This window comes from Nanorana parkeri, unplaced genomic scaffold, assembly GCF_000935625.1.
Source record: "Nanorana parkeri isolate BGI_ZX_2015 unplaced genomic scaffold, ASM93562v1 scaffold1577, whole genome shotgun sequence".
NCBI lineage: Eukaryota > Metazoa > Chordata > Amphibia > Anura > Dicroglossidae > Nanorana > Nanorana parkeri.
The window spans coordinates 328,656-348,309 of record NW_017307845.1 but is presented as its reverse complement, the minus strand read 5'-3'; the positions used below and the strand labels follow the sequence as shown (position 1 = coordinate 348,309).

The 19,654-nt window shown below is 46.2% G+C and overlaps 1 protein-coding gene across 1 annotated transcript; it reads left to right on the top strand.

The window, feature by feature from the left end:
- Positions 1-437: 437 nt before the first annotated feature.
- Positions 438-1,334, top strand: SOCS1 (suppressor of cytokine signaling 1). Its single transcript, XM_018570688.1, has one exon. The coding sequence runs from the start codon at positions 512-514 to the stop codon at positions 1,145-1,147; it is 636 nt and encodes a 211-aa protein (XP_018426190.1). The 5' UTR covers positions 438-511; the 3' UTR covers positions 1,148-1,334.
- The last annotated feature ends 18,320 nt before the right edge of the window (positions 1,335-19,654 follow it).

Below are 19,654 nucleotides of genomic sequence, written 5' to 3'. Positions count from 1 at the left end.
CGACTATGTCATAGTTGGTAAGGACTGAGTAACAGGAAAGAGGGGTAACACAGACTTGCATTGTGTATCAGAGGCTGAGTGTTCAGGTTTAACATGAATGTGTCACTTACGGTTTATAGAGTAAAAATAGAAAGCTGTTTTGCAAGATGAGTTGGTGATGGGAAATGCAGCTTTGCAATTTAGGTTGCCATAAAGAAACAGACAAAGATAGCTACAGTTCGCTGCTCTAAGATCCATTATATTTTATGTATTCATCAGTTGCCATGGATTTTCATATTTTTTTGCAGTTTTAAATTTTTAAAGGACATCTAACATGCACATTTCAAGCTATTTGTGATCTGAGAAGAAGGTATTGTGCATTATATACTACTGCATTGTTATTGTGTTCATTATATTTTATTCTTTAATCTAATCTATGTCTCTGGATTTCTAGGCGAACAGCAAAGAAAGTGCAGAACTACCACTAGGAGGGACGCTATGGAAGACCACATAAGTTGATCTAGTCTATAGGATGGTAGCACACAGCAAGGTGGAAGCAGATAATGCAGTTGCAGACAGAAGATCTCAACGCCTGGAAGCCTCAAACACAGATCGTTCCCAAATCCTGCCTGCCAGAGCCATCCATAACAGCCCAGGACATCCTCTTCCTGTAGCACAGCTTTGTGATACACATTTTAGAACCTTCCGCTCTCAGTCGGATTTCATTATTATTACCAAGACCAGCAGTATGCTGGATAGTTGTGGGTTTTACTGGGGACCGATGATGGTGAATGTGGCACACGAAAAACTAAGGCAGGAGCCTGTGGGCACTTTCCTTATCAGGGACAGTAGACAGAAAAACTGCTTTTTTGCCATCAGTGTTAAAACAGTTTCAGGACCCATCAGCATCAGGATCCACTTTCAGGCTGGGAGATTCAGTCTAGATGGCAGCAAAGAATCTTTCAACTGCCTTTTTCAGCTAGTGGAACATTATTTACTTTTTCCTAAAAATATGCTTTCCTTTCCTTTAAGGAAGGTCAGATTAAGGCCTCTGCAAGAACTCTGTCGAAAAAGCATATTGGCAACATTTGGGAGACCGAACTTGGACAGAATCCCAGTCAACAGAGTGTTAAAAGACTATTTGAAGTCTTTCCCATTTCAGATATAATACAGGGCATTAACAACAAACATGAAAAAACAGGGACAAAAGTGTTGTATACTCATTTTTCTGGGATTATTTTTTTATCTTATTTAACAGTTGTCAAATTTATTTTTGTAGCAATTTATCTGTATTTTGGGATAAAACTTGAACACTCAGTTTTTAATGTTTACAAAACCAGATTATTTGCACAAGCTAAAAAGGGTCACTCCTTTTTAGGAAATGTATTTCTGCCATGCAGAGTTTCCCATTTTATTACATTTTAAAAGTAATAAATTTTATTATAAAATGGACAACTGATCCTTTCATTTTGATTTGCATACTGCTAAAGGAGTCATAATAATATTAAGGGCCTGTTTACAGCTTCACGCTGCTGTAACGTTACTCACATTAGCAAGGTGCAGTGGGGTGCCATTCAGAATGTACCAACCGACAGCAATACGCCGCAATACACTAATGTACAATGCCTTTTTTGGTGGTGTTACACAGCCCAATCAAATATATGAGCTGCTTAATGCAATGCAATGCAATGTGCTCTAAAACAAACTAGGAAAGTGTGCCCATTCCTAGAATTATTAATTCTGACTGGTGTGTTTTATTTAAAGTGACCATATATGCATTTTTAAGATTTAATTCCTGAGTTTAAGTACCTTAACTATTAACAAAAAATTTAGCTTGTTTGTGTATCACTCGGCTGTAGATCCTCAAATCATCTCTGATTTTGTAATGACGCTGTCCTTCCTTCTAGAGGGTGGCTACTTTTGTTCCCCATGGTCCCTGTGTGCTGTAAAGTAGCCACCATTCCAAGCTCACTCCTGTGATAGATTATAATCTCAATACAAATTAGTAATTTAAATGTGGGACAAGATTAAATGTCCATCACAAGAGCAGTGGCTACTTTACAATACGCACAAGGATCATAGGGAGCAAAAGTAGCCATCCTCCCGAAGGAAGGACATGCATTTTGTTAATAGTTATATTATAGTAGTACTATACTTGACTGCATTTTTTTTTTTTAATTCCAAAACATTTTTATTGGGTAAAGATACAAAATACCAACAACATAACTTTAGATCACATAACATTGAATCCCTAAAGCGATAGGTCCTTATGACAAATAGTACTGAAATGTATGATGCAAAATGTATGATGCATTACATAAGATATAACATAAGATATCAGGGATAATTAACTTACCTTGAATGCATTTTTAAGATTGCATTCCTGAGTTTAGTGTCACTTTATGTCTGAGGGGGGGTTCTTCACTAAAGAGCCGAAGGATCCAGCTCTCTTCGGTCGCCTCTGCCCTTCGGTTCAGTTGAACCTAAGGGCTGCTGTACGGGCTATTCACCATAGCCCATACAGCAGCCGAGCCGAACGTATATGCATCGGCTCAGCTGAGCCGTAGTGACACCCAAAGTGTGGAGAACGGCCTGCCGAAGCCGGCCAATCTCCGCGCAAATGACAGCTGGGCGGAGCCAGCTGTGATCTCACGGCTCGATCCACCCAGTTGTAATGACAGATCAGCGTCCCAAATGACCTGGGGACACTGATCTGTCATTAAACACGGCCGGCTCCGCCCAGTTGTTGTTCATTGGCCGGGACCTACTAGAAGACTCTGGCAGGTGCTGGCCAATAGGAAGCTGTTGGGCGGAGCTAGCTATCACTGCTAGCTCCGCCCACTTGTTGTTTTTTTTTGTCGCTTGGCATTCGGCTATTCACTCACTGCCGCTCGGCCACTATGATTTTCATAGAAGCGAACAGCAGCGAGTGAGTTCCGGAGCTTTGGCTCAGCCTATCCAGATATTAGGACGGCTGAGGCGAAGTCCTTCTGCACTTTGGCTTAGCCGAAGTATGGCTGATTTTAGCCGATGTACGGCTGAAATCAGCCATAGAAGCCAGAAGTGAATAGTCGAACATCGTTCGGCTCACTTCGCTTCGGCTGGGTTATTCACTCGCCTTTAGTTATGTGTCGTACGTAGTGTTTTATAAAGACCACAGTGGAAATAATGTTTTTGGTAGGGCTTTTGAAACGGGGTAACAGTAAAACATTATGGTTGGACCAAAAGCTTACAGCTGTGCGCTCTGGAGCCCAATGGATCTCGCAAACACAGAGGATGTTTCCTTATGCACAGATAATGAGTTGGCACGCTAGACTGCAACATATACACTCCAGTAATACAACCATGTTAGCACATGAATTATCAAAGATGACTGTTTGAGTATGGCGGCCACAGTGTTCTATTGAGCCTGATTTGAGAATCTTCACTCTAATCTTTATGTGAAAAGCAAAATCCTGTTTTGGGTTTATTTATTTTTTCAATTTCATCTGCATGACTGAGTTTTTATAATTAACTCTTAGCCTTATTGTCTCTCTCTCAATGTTTTTGAAAACAGATTAGTTTTCAAAACACCATGTATGACCATGGGTGCGGAATTCGTGTTGCCTGGGAAATGCAGTTCCGGGTGGGTAGTTTTTTCTTCTTCTACATTTTAGCAGAGCTAAATGTAGAGTGGGGGAGCCGCCGCTCATTTATTACAAGTGATATCAGATCATTTGTATAAATTGAACAGCCATCTTGTCCCCCCCCCATGGTTTTTCGGGATCCGCCGCTCTTCTGGCGGACTCAGGATCACGGCAATCATTTCACGTTGGAGAGCGGGGAGCAGAACGGAGAACGTCCGTTCTCCGCTCTGCTCTCTTTGATCGGTGACACAGGAGCGGTGTACTCACAGCGCCCCCTATCTCAGCTGTCACAGGCTGCACAGAATTGAGCACAATGCATTTGCTTGATGTTCAATGTTGGAGGGCAGGTTCCATAAGGAGATTCTGTCACCTCCAAACACAGGCTTGTTAGCCCCTGTGTGATAGTAATAAAGTGAAAAAAAACTGGAAAAGTACAAAAATAATAAATTAATAAAACAGTAAAAACTAAAATAAAAATTGATAAGAAAAAGTAAAAAATAAAAAGATTAAGTGATAAAAGTTAAAAAAACTATAAAATTAAATTAAAACCAACCACAGCCCAGCTGCCATCTGCATGTGAATAGGCAATTCTCTCTAACACGCACAATGTACATTAAAGGGTAGGTTCAAGTAATTTGGGAAAATTGAATTACCTGCTCAAATCTGGCCACCTCTCCCCACATTCCCTCCCCCAGCGCTATACTTACCTTTTGTAGCACGATCCTTCCCTCTGCCAGTACGGGTGTACTATCTGCTCCCCATACATAATTTTTTGCTATTAATGCGGCTTCGGAGGCATCACCATTGGCAACCTGGGAAGCTCATGTCAGCATACACTCATGTTAGCTCAGCCTCTGACATGTGGTTTTCTGTCTTGCTCAGGACTTTCCTAGCAGTGGACATGGTTCTGGAAGATTCTGTGCAAGCTTGTTAACGGAGTTTACCCACAGGTTGGCTCCCATTGTGGACGCTGCAGTTGGGAGTAAACCTCCTTGATGCGGGGTGGCCTAATGTGCAGGGGCCATGTCTTTAAACAGCTTAAATAGTTTTTACCAGTTAAGATGACTGTGATGGCTGCTTAGTCCATCCTTGCCTTTCTCCTGTTCCTTTCTCCTGCAGTATTATCCGGGATTGTGCACGTGTGCTGCTTTCCAGGAGGCCGCGGTTGCCTGGCAGCGGGTGGGAAGTTTTTGGTAGCTTCCTGTAACGGCCGCCGCCGTCACCTGCGGGCAGGGGAGGAGGAAGCGGCAGCCAGCCGCTCCTTCGCTGGGCCGATTGCGTTCCAGGGTGGAGCGCACGCTCCTCACTTCCGGGTTTCGGGACCGTGTGCGTTCCACCGTGGAATGCGGAAGTGCGCCGAGAGGTCGCTCGGCTCCTCCTGTCAAACGGAGGCCTATTTAAACGGCCAGTTGAGACAGCATGGCGTTCCTGAATTGAGCAGAAACGCCTGCTGTCTCCTGGGACCCTCCACTTGCCTCCAGATTGTGCCCTCCAACATTCACCGGATCCGGAAACCACCGAGGAACCCCTGCTTCTCCCATTGAGCCAGTTTTCACGAATCGCAAGTACTCTGAGTGCAGTTGCACCCTATTGTCATCTGGACTGTTAAAGTATCGCCTGCATAGGCTTAAGCTGCTAGGGGGGGTTTATACTCGCTTCAGTTGTGCATATCTGTGGACTCCTGCATTCACATTGGCCATTTATCATTTACCACCACTCCTCAACCCTAGTTTGCGTAGTTGAACCTTTTCCGTTACCTTATTATTTAACCTGAGGCTGTGATGCGAGGAACCCTAACTCTCTGTTAAAACTGAGAGAGTGAAACCAGGGTTCCATACCTGAGAAGCCTCCGCAGCTGCGATCCACACTACTTCAGTCCATACAGGCGTTACACTTCCTCCCACTGTAAAGTCACGTGTGCGCCTCCCCTCCTCGGATTGGGTGGCTTGGCCAAGCCTATTCGGTGGTGATTGGTGTAGCTGGCCAAGCCTTCTCTGCCCTGCGTTCTCTTATTCACATGCTGAGGCTCTGTGTAGCCCAGTCAGTGTGAGAGTGTGGATCTGTAAGTGTCTGCTTGTGAGCTTGTCTGCTGATGCTTCTGGCTTAGACTGCTTGTATCTGTCTTCAGGCTATGGTTGTTTTTCCTGCCATTCCAGAGGCACAGAAGTCAGTTTCTAGGTATGGAGGGGGGGAGGACCTAAAGGACTATGAAGAGTCAGCTCTTTCTGAGCCTGCTCCTAACATTCTTGGTTGTTTCCAGGGGAAGAAACCCTAAGCCACACCACAAGAAAGCCTCCAGAAAATCCTCCAAGTCACGCCATGACCATTCAGATAGTTCAGACCGTCGGAGGTCAGTAAGTAGTTCTCAGCAGAAAAGAAAGTCACGCTTCCCATAGAGGGGTACGGAGGTTCGTGTTAGTCTTTTATGGATATCGTCGTAGGTCTCCTCGCCCTCCAGCTGGACAGTGTTGGGCCTATGGTGCTTGAGTGATGCCGGGGAAGCTTGCATGTGAGTCCTGCTTCAAAGACACGGCAGGTGGAAAGGAGTCCGAAGGAAGGGAGGTTCAAACCTTTATTTAGGAGGCTGTGGCTCACGTCTCTAGCCAGGGTACTTGAATCTTGGATTGGGAATGTAGAATCGGCTTTGAAATCAGAAGTGGACAGAAGTTCTAATTAGGGATGCACCGATACTAGTATCGGTGGCGATGCCGAATATTTGGCCGAGTACTCGTACTTGCCCATATGCTCCGATGCCTAGCCCGATACTTCCGGTATCAGGAAGCTGGGCAGCGAGTCATTACACGCTCCATGCTCCCTGGTCATGAGTTGATGAGGGAGCATGAAGTCGGCTTACCGGCCAATCAGAAAGCCGGGCAGCGTGTAATGACTCGCTTCCTGATTGGTCACCTCATGATGAGGGAGCATGGAGCTGGCTTCCCAGCCAATCAGTAAAGCCAGGCGCCCGGGCTTCCTGATTGGCCAGAAAGCCGGATCCATGCTTTCTCATCACCTGGAGACGGCTTCCCTGCTAATCGGGATCCAGGTGGCGCGTCTTTACATGCCGCCGGCTTCCTGGCTAATGAGGAAGCAGATGGGGAGTCATTACACGCCACCTGATGTTCTTACTGGGACTTCCGGTATCGGTATTCGGTATCGGCGGAAAAATATTGGTACTCGATACCGAAAAAACGGTATTGGTGTATGCCTAGTTCTAATATTACTTCCTTGGAAAAGTTAAAGTTGTCTACTGAGTTTGTCGTGGAGGCAGCAGTTGATATGGTCAGATTTTCGGCTTGAATAATGTCCTTATCAGTCAGCTAGTTAGGCTTTATGGTTGAAGCATTGGTCAGCGCATGCTGCATCAAAGCAAGGTCTTTGTTCCATCCTTTTCTTAGGAATATCTCTATTTGGCAAGACTCTCGAAGACGCTATTCAGCGAGTCATAGGAGGGAAGTCTGGTCTCCTTCTGCAAGATATAAGAAGAGGGAATTGTGACAGCTTTCGTGACTCCCGATTCTAAAAGCCTGGGCAAGAGTAATTTAGAACCTCATGGAGAGGCACTCAAAATGGGGAGGCAAGTCCAGGCCTGTCCAATCGGGTAAGGTCCCAGATAAATCCTTCTGAGTCCTTGCCCGCCGCCCCTGTAGGAGCACGCTTAGCCTTGTTTGGGGAGGTCTGGGGGCAAATGGCAGATGCCTGGGGTGTAGAAAATATCCTGGCAGATGCCTGGGGTGCAGCGGATATCGTTCGACCATTCTTCCCCCAGAAGGATGTTTGTGAAAACTGCTTTGCCCTCTCAACGAAAGAAGCACCATATATCTTATATAGAAGACTTACTGGGGTAAAGAGCAATCTGCCTGGAGTCGGCTTCGGAGAGAGGGAAGGGGGGTTTACTCTCCCATATTCTTGGTTTGCAAATCATTGGGGAACTTTCGTCCAGTTCTGAACCTGAGGTACCTCAATACTTTTTGGAGGGTGGCACATTTTTGGATGTAGTCTCTACAGACTGTGATGTCAGCAGTCCAAGAAGACGGATGCATATCTGCATATACCGGTAGCCAAGGTTCACCAGAAGTACTTAAGGTTCGCAGTTCGGGCACTGCATCTTCAGTTCATGTATCTCCTGTTTGGCCTGGCCCCTCGGACCTTCAGCAAGGTTTTAGTGTCGCTGGTTTATCATCTCAGACTTCAGGGGATTCATCTTCACCACTATCTAGACGATCTTCTCATTCTTGCAGGATCGAGAAAGACCTTGGTTCTACAAGGGGATAGAGTGTTACAGACTTAAACGTTTTTGACAGGCTGGCTGGTCAATTATCGAAAGATCCAGTTAAGGTCGACACAGGTCCTTCGTTACCTGGGAGGGATTTTCAACACTCAGGAAAACAAGGTTCTGTTATCTCAGGACAAGATTGTTCAGACTTAAAGACTGGTGCACCAGATCATGCGGAAGAAGTTTGTAGGACAGAGCTTTCTGGTAATGCAGAATTCTACCATTATTGTGGTTCCATGGGCTCAGTGACATTTGCACAGTCTCCAATTTTGTTTTCTTCAAGAGTGGAGAAGACGCTGCCTGCGTCAGCCTATTTTTCTGCCTGTGATGGTAAGAAATTCTCTTTAGTGGTGGACTTCCCAGGGAGAACCTATCCCTGGGCATGTCCCTCAACCCTGGATCATTGTTAATTCAGATCCCAGTCTACAGGGTTGGGGGGCACAGTGTCAGGGGATTCAGGTGCAAGGGCATTGGAATTGGATTCCCTCGAAAGCATCCAATCACTTACAGCTGTGAGCAGCCTTCGAGGCTCTGAAGTCTTTTTGGTCTCGCATCTTGGGCCAACGGGTCAAGATGTTTCTGGACAACAGAACAGTGGAAGCATATCTGGCCTGGCAAGGGGGCACAAGAAGTCTTGTCCTTCTTTAGATAGCAAAGATGATATTTCAGTGGGCGAGGTCAACCTTTTGAACTTGATAGCAGCATATCTCCCGGGTGCCCAGAATTCTTTGGCAGACTCACTGAGCCGTCATTTAGTCAATCGTGGAGAATGGAGGCTGAACAGCAGGTATCTTTCTCTGATTTTTGCAGTTTGGGGCACTCCTGAAATAGACATTATGGCAACCCCATGGAATGCTGTGTCAACGTTTCTTCTCCCGGTTCCACTGTGCTCAAGTGGTAGAGCAGGATGCCCTTTGGTTTCCATGGGACTTCTCTCTCGCTTGTGTGTTTCCCCCTGTGGTCCTCATTCCTCAGGTGTTGTAGAAGGTTCAGTGGGAGGGGGTTCATGCCATTGCCATTCTGCTATGTTAGCCGAGGAGGCCCTGGTTTCGGCTCCTGCAATTCCTTTTAAGCGAACCTCCAATCCCACTTCCTGTTAACGAAAATGTTCTATCTCAGGGCCAGGTCCTTCATACAAATTTGAAGAGGCTAAATTTGATGGCCTGGTGATTGAACGGCAACAGTTAGAGGCTCTAGGTTTACCCCCTGTGGTCATTGGGACTTTGAAGTCTTGCAAGCCTTCCACTAAATTGGCTTACTTCAGAGTTTGGAGGAAGATGGTGTTCCTCACTGCGATTGTTTTTGAAATTGCTGCTTTTTCCTCCAAATAGCCCTTTTGCACATTCTACGCAGATAAAGTGGTGCTGTCCCTGATTTTCTACCAAAATTAACAGGGCATAATCTCAGTCTGTTCTCTGCCACCATGATTTTTTTTTTAACAGAAACACAGACCGTGCCCTGCAAGTGCTGTGACTATTTAAAACACTTAAACAATGCCTATGATGCCGCTGTCCTCTCAGACAGGAATATGACAGGATTCCCTATACAGTAGCACTCTTCACAAAGGCAAGGATACTTTAGGTTCATATTTAGAGCGTAGAGATAAGCTTAACGATTAAGATCGTCCTTTAATAAAAGAAATGGTGCAGAAAATATACAGAAAAAGATATTAATAAAAAGAGACAAAATACAACAGTAAAATAAAAGGGAATAAAAGGTGAATACTTAACAGTCCTGGTTTTAGGAGTTCTGACAGAGTTCAATAAGCAAAAGAGAGGTCTGAAGGGCTCTTCTTCAAGCAAGCTTTCAGCAGATGATGTCCAGAGTTTAAAGGGGAACTCTTCTGCGATGTTAAGACTTCTTGATGTTGCTGGAGTTCCTTTCTTGATGTTTCAAAACAAGAGCCTCTCTAGCTACCTCAGCAGCATCTTTATGTTAGCCCTCTAGGGGGTGTCACGGAGACGGCCTCTAGGACAGGGCTGGAGAGGGAGAGCAGGAGGGATGAACCTTAATTTTTCAATTTCACTGTCCAATTCCAAATTATGAAATGGAGCTGATATTGTAACTCAGGTTTACAACTTGTGGGTGAATGCTGAGTCACCTGTGTCAAACTCTACCAGACCTGCTTGTGTTTATATCAACTTGTCCACTGGTAATAGCTGAGTGCCTGGTGACCTGCCTTTAATTAGGGACAGCTATAAAAGGTTTAGGAGGTGATTTTTTGGTTTAAATTTTTATTACTTTTTTACTTTGTTTTTACTTAATTTTTTTACTTATCACTTTTTAAAATTTTTTTTACATTTTGATCTAGATGACATAAAGAGGACCTGTCACATATCTTTGCTATCACGTATGGGGTTTTCTTAGCCCCCTATGTAATAGCAATAAACTTAGGTGAAAACAAATTAGAAAAGAAAATTAAAGTTTCCCAAAAAAATATTTAGTCACACATAAAACATTTAAAAAAAAACAAAACTTTTTTTAAAGTCCCCACCCATACATATACGCATACAAACATGCGTCGGGTGCGCATCTGTGCGAAATCGACGATTGCGCCCATGTTGGTGGGTGCACGCAATTTGAAAGCTTGACATGCTTGATGTCTATTTACCCGACATGACCCTGTCTTTTATATTCTACCAAAAAATTGGGCAATAATAATTGTATTATAACATACATGTAAAAAAAAAAACTCCCAAAATGTTTGGTCATTTTTTCCTTAATATAGTATAAAATAAAAACCCCAGTGGTGATTAAATACCACCAAAAGAAAGCTCTATCTGTCCCCAAAAAAGTATATAAAATTAATTTCAGTACAGCGTTGCATGAAGGAATAAATGTCAGTCAAAGTACCGAAGCGCTGAATACTGAAAAATGGCCGGGACAGGAAGGGGGTGAAACAACAGGTCAGCAAATGGTTAAATGTGATTTAGTGGGTATGGAATGTGCTGTGACATCATGATGGGCAAACGGTCATATTGTGTTTTTATTTTTTTTATTTTGTAGGGTGTGTAATAAAGTTAGGGTTAGAAGTTAAAAGTGAAGATTTTTTTTATTCCTGAATAAAATGTTGTAATATTGTTGGGTAAAATAAAATGTCTGTGGACAGGATTATGCGGCATAAATGCAGCATGTGTGAGTACTGTGACATATGGAAATAGTGGTTGATGGTGTAGAAACCTTTTAGGCCTCCTTCACATCAGTACGGTGTGCACGGCCTCATCGGTCGTTCCCAGGACAGGTGCTGCACGTGATTGCACGCAGCAGCCTGTTGTTCCCTGTGGGAGGATGCGGCCGTATGCTATCATATGTAATATTGTTGTGTAAAATAAAATGTCTGTGGACAGGATTATGCGGCATAAATGCAGCATGTGTGAGTACTGTGACATATGAAAATAGGGGTTGATGGTGTAGAAACCTTTTAGGCCTCCTTCACATTGCATTAGGTTGGGCCATCCACATCAGTACGGTGTGCACGGCCGCATCGGTCGTTCCCAGGACAGGTGCTGAGCGTGATTGCACGCAGCAGCCTGTTGTTCCCTGTGGGAGGATGCGGCCGTACGCTACCATATGCACACCCGGACACCCAGATGGATCTCGGATTCCTTCTCTGTTATATTGAGGCACTGTGGTGTGCAGAAGGTGTTGAGACACACACACTATCTCTCTCCTCAACCCCCCTCCCCTTCCCCTGCTCGGGAGCAGGAGGCAGATCAAAGACACATGACAAACGATCCTGTATACAGGACACACAGGAGGACTTACTATGAGGAGATCTGGAGATGGAACATTGCAGAGCTGACAGCCAGGAACACAGCACGACCTCATCAGCTCGAAAGTCGGCACTCAGAGAAGAGGGGGAGGGGCCTGACAATTACACAGGACGGAGCTCCTTCACTCTGATCTCTCAGGAAGTTTGTATGCTGCGTCTGTGCTCTGATTTTTCCACCCTGCTCACCAGTGCCCGCAGGCTGCTTGTGTTGCCTGTATACTAACGCTGGCCCTGGGCATGCACCTAACTCCATCATTTCTGGCCGTTGCACACTCCCCCCTCCTCTCAGTGTCCGTCGGTCCCTCTCACTCCCTCTCCCCCTCCTTCCTTCTCCGAGGGGAGGGGGGAAAGAGTGAGACACAGACCGACCATGCTGAAAGGAGGGAGGGAAGCATGAGAGAGACCCACCGACCGATCCTAAGAAGCTCTCAGCGTCGGTCGATCTGTCTCTCTCTCCCCCCAGTCTATATCACAACCCCCACCATCCCCGGGGCCTCTGTCTGCTGGGAAAAACTTACTTTTCCCCTCCAGGCAGGTGGCAGCAGACATGCTCCTCTTCAACCACAATCTCCAGCGCTTCTGCCCAGGGAAAGTTAGCTCCGCCCACCTGTAAGCACTTCGTAGGAAGGTACCTAGGAACAGGCAAATGGTACTATACTTATAAGTCTGTAGGGAAAAATTATAGCTTGAAGCCGGGGCCTCCCGGCTAGTCGGGGCCCCTTACAATGGTACTGGCCGTACCCCCCCCTGAGGGCGGCCCTGTTTGGGACTCTCACTAGTGCTAAGCAATAAAGATCAGTGGCCAGATAAGCAGATCTCTGTTCTTCTAATGTGGAGGGGGCTGGCAAATGACTAAATGAAGGCCTGCATTTGCTCTGAACTGGGGGACAAGAGAATTCTATATTTAATATTATTAGACTCAAACCCATTATCGTCACACGGAGTTCCACCTGAACTGAGAGACTGTTCTACTGTCAGGAATCCAGGGGTGTTACCTCTCCCGCCAACGGGTACGGTGCAGGGCACGGGGTCTCCTCCAGCCTGGTTTAACTCCTGGCACCGGGGTTGCAGGTGAGCATGCGCGGCGGACACGCACGGTACACAGGCTGCGCACGCAGCGCGCCTGTGCCCATTAGGACTATTGGGTGTGGGCCTTGCTGGGGGAGGTTCCTAGTATGCACCTTCCATCCCTCTTGCCTGCCATTGGTTTCTGGGGAGGGAAGCCTCTTGGTTGCCCCGGTAACCAGGGTGTAGTCTTACATCACCTGGCTATAAAATCCTGGTCAGAGCCCTGGCTTGTTGCTGAGTTATTCCACCCTATGGTGTGATCGCCTAGCCCCTCTATCTGTGAATCTTGCTGTTGCTCCCTGTCCCCTCATTTGGACTTCCTGTTTGCTGGCCCCTTGGACTGATTATCGCTTCTGAACCTCTGCTACCCGCTTCGACCCAGATTGGACCTTGACTACACCCTTGGATTGCCCTTTGTACCTTGCTCTCAGATTTTCAGGCCACTTCCTGCCAGTGGGTTCCTCTCCATGCTGCCAGTCCATTAGCACGTCTGACATAATAACTCATACCATACCATGGAACCCGCAGGAGCGGCTGAGGCCATTACGGCCTTATCCCAACAGCTGTCCCTCATGACACAAGCGTTCCAGGTGATGCAGGCCAGTCATGAGCGACGTAGCACAGAGTCCACCGAGTCCACCGCGCTACCACCCTCGCCTCCCTCCACCCCGACACTCATCCTCGAGGTAGTCACCAGTAAACCATCGGTCGGCCTCCCGGAGCGGTTTTCGGGCGACCAGAAGAAGTATCGCTCCTTCATTGTCTCCTGTGAACGTTTGTTCTCTTTGAAACCCCGCACGTACCACGCCGACTTAGTCAGGGTACGGACAGTTATTTCCTTGCTCAGGGCCTCCTAGACATGAGCACACCAACTATTACAGGCCAACGATCCGGTGCTGGCAACCTGGGAGTCCTTCGTCGCGGCAATGCAGAGACTCTATGACGATCCCCTACGTTCCTCGACCTCCAGAGGCACCCAACGCACCCTCCGAAAGGGCAGATGACCTGTGGAAGATTACATCGCCGAATTCCGTGAGGTCGCTTCGGATATCGGCCTAAATGACATAGCCATTATTGACCAATTTCGGATTGGCTTATCAGATCACTTGAGGTGCGAGCTTGCCCGCATTGGGATCCCGGGTACCCTGGAGGCCTTAATGGATTCAGTTACTCACCTGGATCGCCGCTTCCGAGAGAGACGGCAGGAGAGGCAACAGACCCAACCTCGCCCTGTGCGACGCTCCCGGTACTTAATCCAGTGGTCGGAGACACCAACCCGGAGGAACCGATGCAGATCGGGGTAGTTCGTGGCCCCGTCCATGGTCGAGAGGACCAGAAGACGGGCACTGCGCTTGTGCCTGTACTACGCCAAGCCTGGTCACTTCTTGAAGGACTGCCCTATCAAACCTCCTGCAGGTAGGCCAGATGTACCTACGGTGTGCTTGAACTTACCAATAAAAAGGTGAATACTTAACAGTCTTGGTTTTAGGAGTTCTGACAGAGTTCAATAAGCAAAAGAGAGGTCTGAAGGGCTCTTCTTCAAGCAAGCTTTCAGCAGATGATGTCCAAAGTTTAAAGGGGAACTCTTCTGCGATGACTCATCCCATCTCACCATCCCTGTCTTCCTGCAGTTGGACAAGAATGGCACTGACCTCTCCGCCATCATTCATTCGGGCGCAAGCAGCTGCTTCATGGACAAGGATCTTGCCTCACAATTAGGAATTCCATTGCGCCCAAAAAGAATCCATCGCAGCTGCACATGGTGGACAGCCGTACCCTGAAGACGGGCCCCTGTAGCAATAGAGTCACACCCCTTGCTTCTCCACATCGGTGACCACTATGCCAAGAGGGTCATATGGGGCACGATGGTGCCTCCCCCGTTGTTTCCTGTCATTCTGGGGATCCCCTGGCTTAGGAGACACAACCCGATGATCAACTGGACCACAGGATCCATCACCTTCCGGTCCCCTTCCGGTTCTTCCTTCTGTGTTCCCTCTGCTCCAAGTCCTCCAACGGTCCTGGGTACCATTGAACACAGACTACCCGACAAGTACCAGGAATACGCAGATGTGTTCGAGAAGAAAGGAGCAGACACCTTGCCTCCCCACAGACCTTACGACTGCCCTATTGACCTACTCCCCGAGGCCCCGTTACCATACAGGCACCTATACAATCTCTCGGAACCCGAGACCAAGGCCCTGAAGGACTGCCTTCTGCCTCTCCTGTCGGGGCCGGCATATTCTTCGTGGGGAAGAAGGATAGTGGTCTCCGGCCCAATGTCGATTACAGGGCCCTGAACCAAGGAGAACCGGTACCCGTTCCCCCTTATCCCTGACTTACTGGACAGGGTAAAAGATGCCAGGTTCTTCACCAAGATCGACCTCCGGGGGCCTATAACCTTTTCCGCATCAAACAGGGCGACGAGTGGAAGACGCCTTTTTGCTCGCGGTTCGGGCATTACGAGTTCCTTTTGATGCCCTTCGGGCTCTGCTACGCCCCTGCCACCTTCCAGTGTTTCATTAATTACGTCTTCCGTGACCTCCTGGATTCTCATGCTGACATTGCCACAACACGATATGATATTCGCAAACCTGCAAACGCCCCCACACACTGCGAACATGTCTCCAAGCCCATGAGAAGGTTGAATACTGACGGTTATACCGCTGGTCCTGATTCAACCCAAGTACGCTCTGCTAGAGGGCTCCTCGGTTAAATCCGACACAGGGAGACAGATGACAACCCATAAAACACACACATCCTAATATAAAATTTCCACAACAATGGTCCAGCTGTTTATCGGTTTCGCCAACCTCTACCACAGGGAACTGCTCGCCATCAAGAATGCCCTGGAGGACAGGAGATATCTGTTGGAAGGGGCAGAGAACCCAGTGGTTCTGGGAACCTCGAGTACCTCCGCAGTGCCAAGCGATTGCGGCCCTGACAAGTCAGGTAGGCCCTCTTTTTCTTTCGCTTGCAGATTACCTACAGGCCCGGGTCCAAAAATGGTAAGGCTGACGCCTTATCCCGCATGCACACCTCAGAGACCGGCCCTGCATTTCCGGAACCCATCCTACCGGCCGCATACTTCTTAGCCACCCAACACTCTTTAATAGAGGAGATCAGAAGGGCCAGCACGCCTGTCCCGGGGGAGGCAGCCCACCTACCACTGAAACAGGGGCTTTGCTACCACCAACAGCAGATCTACGTCCAGGCCTCCCAGCAAATATCTATACTGCAACACCACCATGATCACCCCACAGCTGGCCACAGAGGCAGATACAACACCTCGGAGTGCATTCTGCGTCAGTTCTGTTGGCCCTCCTTGACGGCGGACGTGCGTTCCTTCATAGAGTCTTGTTCCATTTGTGGGCTCCACAAACGGCCGACCACCCGACCCGTCAGACTACAACCCCTACCGGTACCAACCTTGCCATGGAGAAACATTGCAATGGATTTCATCGTGGACTTGCCCCCCTCGCAGGCCTGTACCACCATCATGGTGGTGGTGGACAGGTGCACGAAAATGGTCCACTTCATCCCCACCTCTGGCCTTCCTACAGCCCAACAGACCTCAAGCCTTTTTTTGCAACATGTGTTCCGGTTACACAGGCTCCCGGGTTCCGTCATCTCCGACAGGGGCTCACAGTTTACCTCCCGCTTCTGGACTCACTTCTTTTTTTTTTTGTTTTGTTTATTAAGTCTTTATTCCAAATTTTCAATTAATACAGAAAACAAACAATATCTTTTACAATTCATTTCTTAAATACATCTATACTTACAAGATATTTTTAACAGAAATCACAGCCTTCCTTTCACTCTATCATCTGTTTCTCCCTGTGAGGCCTCCTAATCTTCCGAGGGTTCTGTGGGAGGACGGTATTATTTTATTTATGCCCCTGGGTATTGATCCATTCTGCCCTATAGTGCCACTTCATATTAGAGGGACTAAGTGTTCCTCATTCATTTATGTGTTTAAAAAAAAAAAACACAGCTTTGTTAATTTGTGAAAAAAATAGTGATTTGTGGGGGGAAAAAATACAGTTGTGTGAAAAAGTGTTGGCCCCCTTCCTGATTTTTCATTGTTTTGCACGTTTGTCATACTTTAATGTTTCAGATCATCAAACAAATTTAAATATTAGTCAATGATAACACAACATGCAGTTTTAAAGGAAGGTTTTTATTATCAAGGGAAAACAAAATCCAAACCCCCACGGCCCTGTGTGAAAAAGTGTTTGCCCCCTGTTAAAACATAACTTAACTCTGGTTTACCACACCTGAGTTCAATTTCTCTAGCCACACCTGTTTGCAATCAAGAAATCACTTAAATAAGACTTGACTGACAAAGTGAAGTAGACCAAAAGATCCTCAAAAGCTACACATCATGCCGAGAGCCAAAGAAATCCAGGAACAAATGAGAAAGAAAGTAATTGAGATCTATCAGTCTGTAAAAGGTTATAAAGCCATTTCTAAAGCTTTGGGACTCCAGCAAACCACAGTGAGAGCCATTATCCACAAATGGCGAAAACATTATCCCAGGAGTGGGCGGCCAACCAAAATTACCCCAAGAGTGCAGCGACGACTCATCCAAGAGGTCACAAAAGACCCCACAACAACATCCAAATGCAGGCCTCACTTGCCTCAGTTCAGGTCAGTGTTCATGACTCCACAATAAGAAAGAGACTGGGCAAAAATGGCCTGCATGGCAGAGTTCCAAGACAAAAACGGCTGCCGAGCAAAAAGAACATCAAAGCTTGTTTCTGTTATGCCAGAAAACATCTTGATGATTCCCAAGACTTTTGGGAAAATATTCTGTGGACTGACGAGACAAAAGTTGAACTTTTTGGAAGGTGTGTTTCCCATTACATCTGGAGTAAGAGTAACACTGCATTTTATTCCAACAGTAAAATATTGTGGTGGTAGTGTGATGGTCTGGGGCTGTTTTGCTGCTTCAGGACCTGGAAGACTTGCTGTGATAAATGGAACCTTGAATTCTGCTGTCTACCAAAAAATCCTGAAGGCTAATGTGCGGCCATCTGTTCGTGACCTCAAGCTGAAGCCAACTTGGGTTCTGCAGCAGGACAATGATCCAAAACACACCAGCAACACCAAGAGACTCATTGCAAGTTATCGCAAACGTTTGATTGCAGTTCTTGCTGCTAAGGCTGGCCCAACCAGTTATTAGTTTTAGGGGGCAAACACTTTTTCACAAAGGGCCATGTGGGTTTGGATTTTGTTTTCCCTTAATAATAAAAACCTTCCTTTAAAAAACTGCATGTTGTGTTTACTTGTGTTATCTTTGACTAATATTTAAATTTGTTTGGAGGGAGAGGTGGAAAGGACAATGCCGTTGGGAGTAGAGGAAGGAGGGGAGACGGGTTAGATATGTGACAAACGTGCAAAACAATGAAAACTCAGGAAGGGGGGGGGGCAACACTTTTTCACACAACTGTATATACATAAAATTTCTAACTATAAGTATAAAAATATCATATCTGGTGTATTTATTTAGTATTGTGTACTCTAACCTATTCTTATCTACTTAGCATAGCCTATATTCAAACTTCAGGTGTTCCAGTTACTGATGTAATGTGGGCAAAAATGCCTTAAATTATTTGTTCTAATCTGTGTGATGATATATAATTTCTGTTATTCCTCTTCTCGTTTGTGCTCCCCATATTCTATATCTAACCCGTCTCCCCTGCTTCCTCTACTCCCAAGGGCATTGTCCTTTCCACCTCTCCCTCCCTCTCTCCTTGCCTCTTTCAGACTAACAAAGTATCTAAAATCCTCTCATACCCCCATACCTCCCTCCCCCCTACCTAGGCCCTATCCTAGATACCTTTTGCTATAGTATACGCCATATTTGAGTCTCCCTTCTATTCCACCTTTTTATCTTACAATGTTATCCTCTCCATTTAAATTATACTATTCTCTTCTCTATCGACAACCTGCTGCCCCCTCCACTTAGCTCATAAGTGAGCAATACACTCCAGTGTCCTTAAACTCCAGCCATTTTCCCCATGTGCTGTTGAAGGTGCTGTTGAAGGTGGCGTATTTATCCAGTTATAGTAAATGCAGTTATGCATTTACTATAACTGCTAGGCAACATTATGAAATGGGGAATAAACCAAGTAAATTATTTGCCAAAGCATTCAAGAATAAACAATCTAAAACGTATATAGCTAAAATTAAGTCTGAAACGGGTTCCATGGTCCATTCCACAACGGATATTGCGGAGACATTTCACGATTTTGATCAAAGATTCTACCAGGTAGGGGACCCCCTTGAGCAGAGCACTGGGGTAGTGGGATTAGATAAAATAGGAAGAATCACTACATATTTAGAACAGGCACAGCTCCCAATAATATCAGAGGAAATGTTAGACGTAATAGAGAGGAATATTACCCCAGAGGAATTTAAGCAGGTTGTGAAGACAACCCCAACAGGTAAAAGCCTTGGACCTGACGGTTTTACCTTATTATACTTTAAACGGTTCCAGGACATTTTATCCGAATATTTCTGCTCATATGTAAACGACATAGGAAAAAATACACCAATGCGCCCGGAGGCACTACTGGCACTGGTAATAGAAAAGGAGGGAAAAACCCTAGCCTGTGTGCAAGTTATCGCCCAATATCCCTTATGAATACAAAGCTTTATGCGAAAATATTAGCAAGTAGGCTACGCTCATTTGTCCCCACCTGGATACATCCAGACCAAGTGAGGTTTGTCCCGGGAAGAGAGGCGAGGGATAATGCCCTAAAGACTATTTCAGATAATGCCCTAAAGATAATGCCCTAAAGACTATTTAACATGAGGCAAAGCGACAGAAGCAGCCAGTCATACTCTTGTCGATTGATGCAGAAAAAGCTTTTGACAGGGTAGACTGGAGGTTCCTGTTTAAAACGCTGTCCCTACTTGGCATAGGGGAAAGAA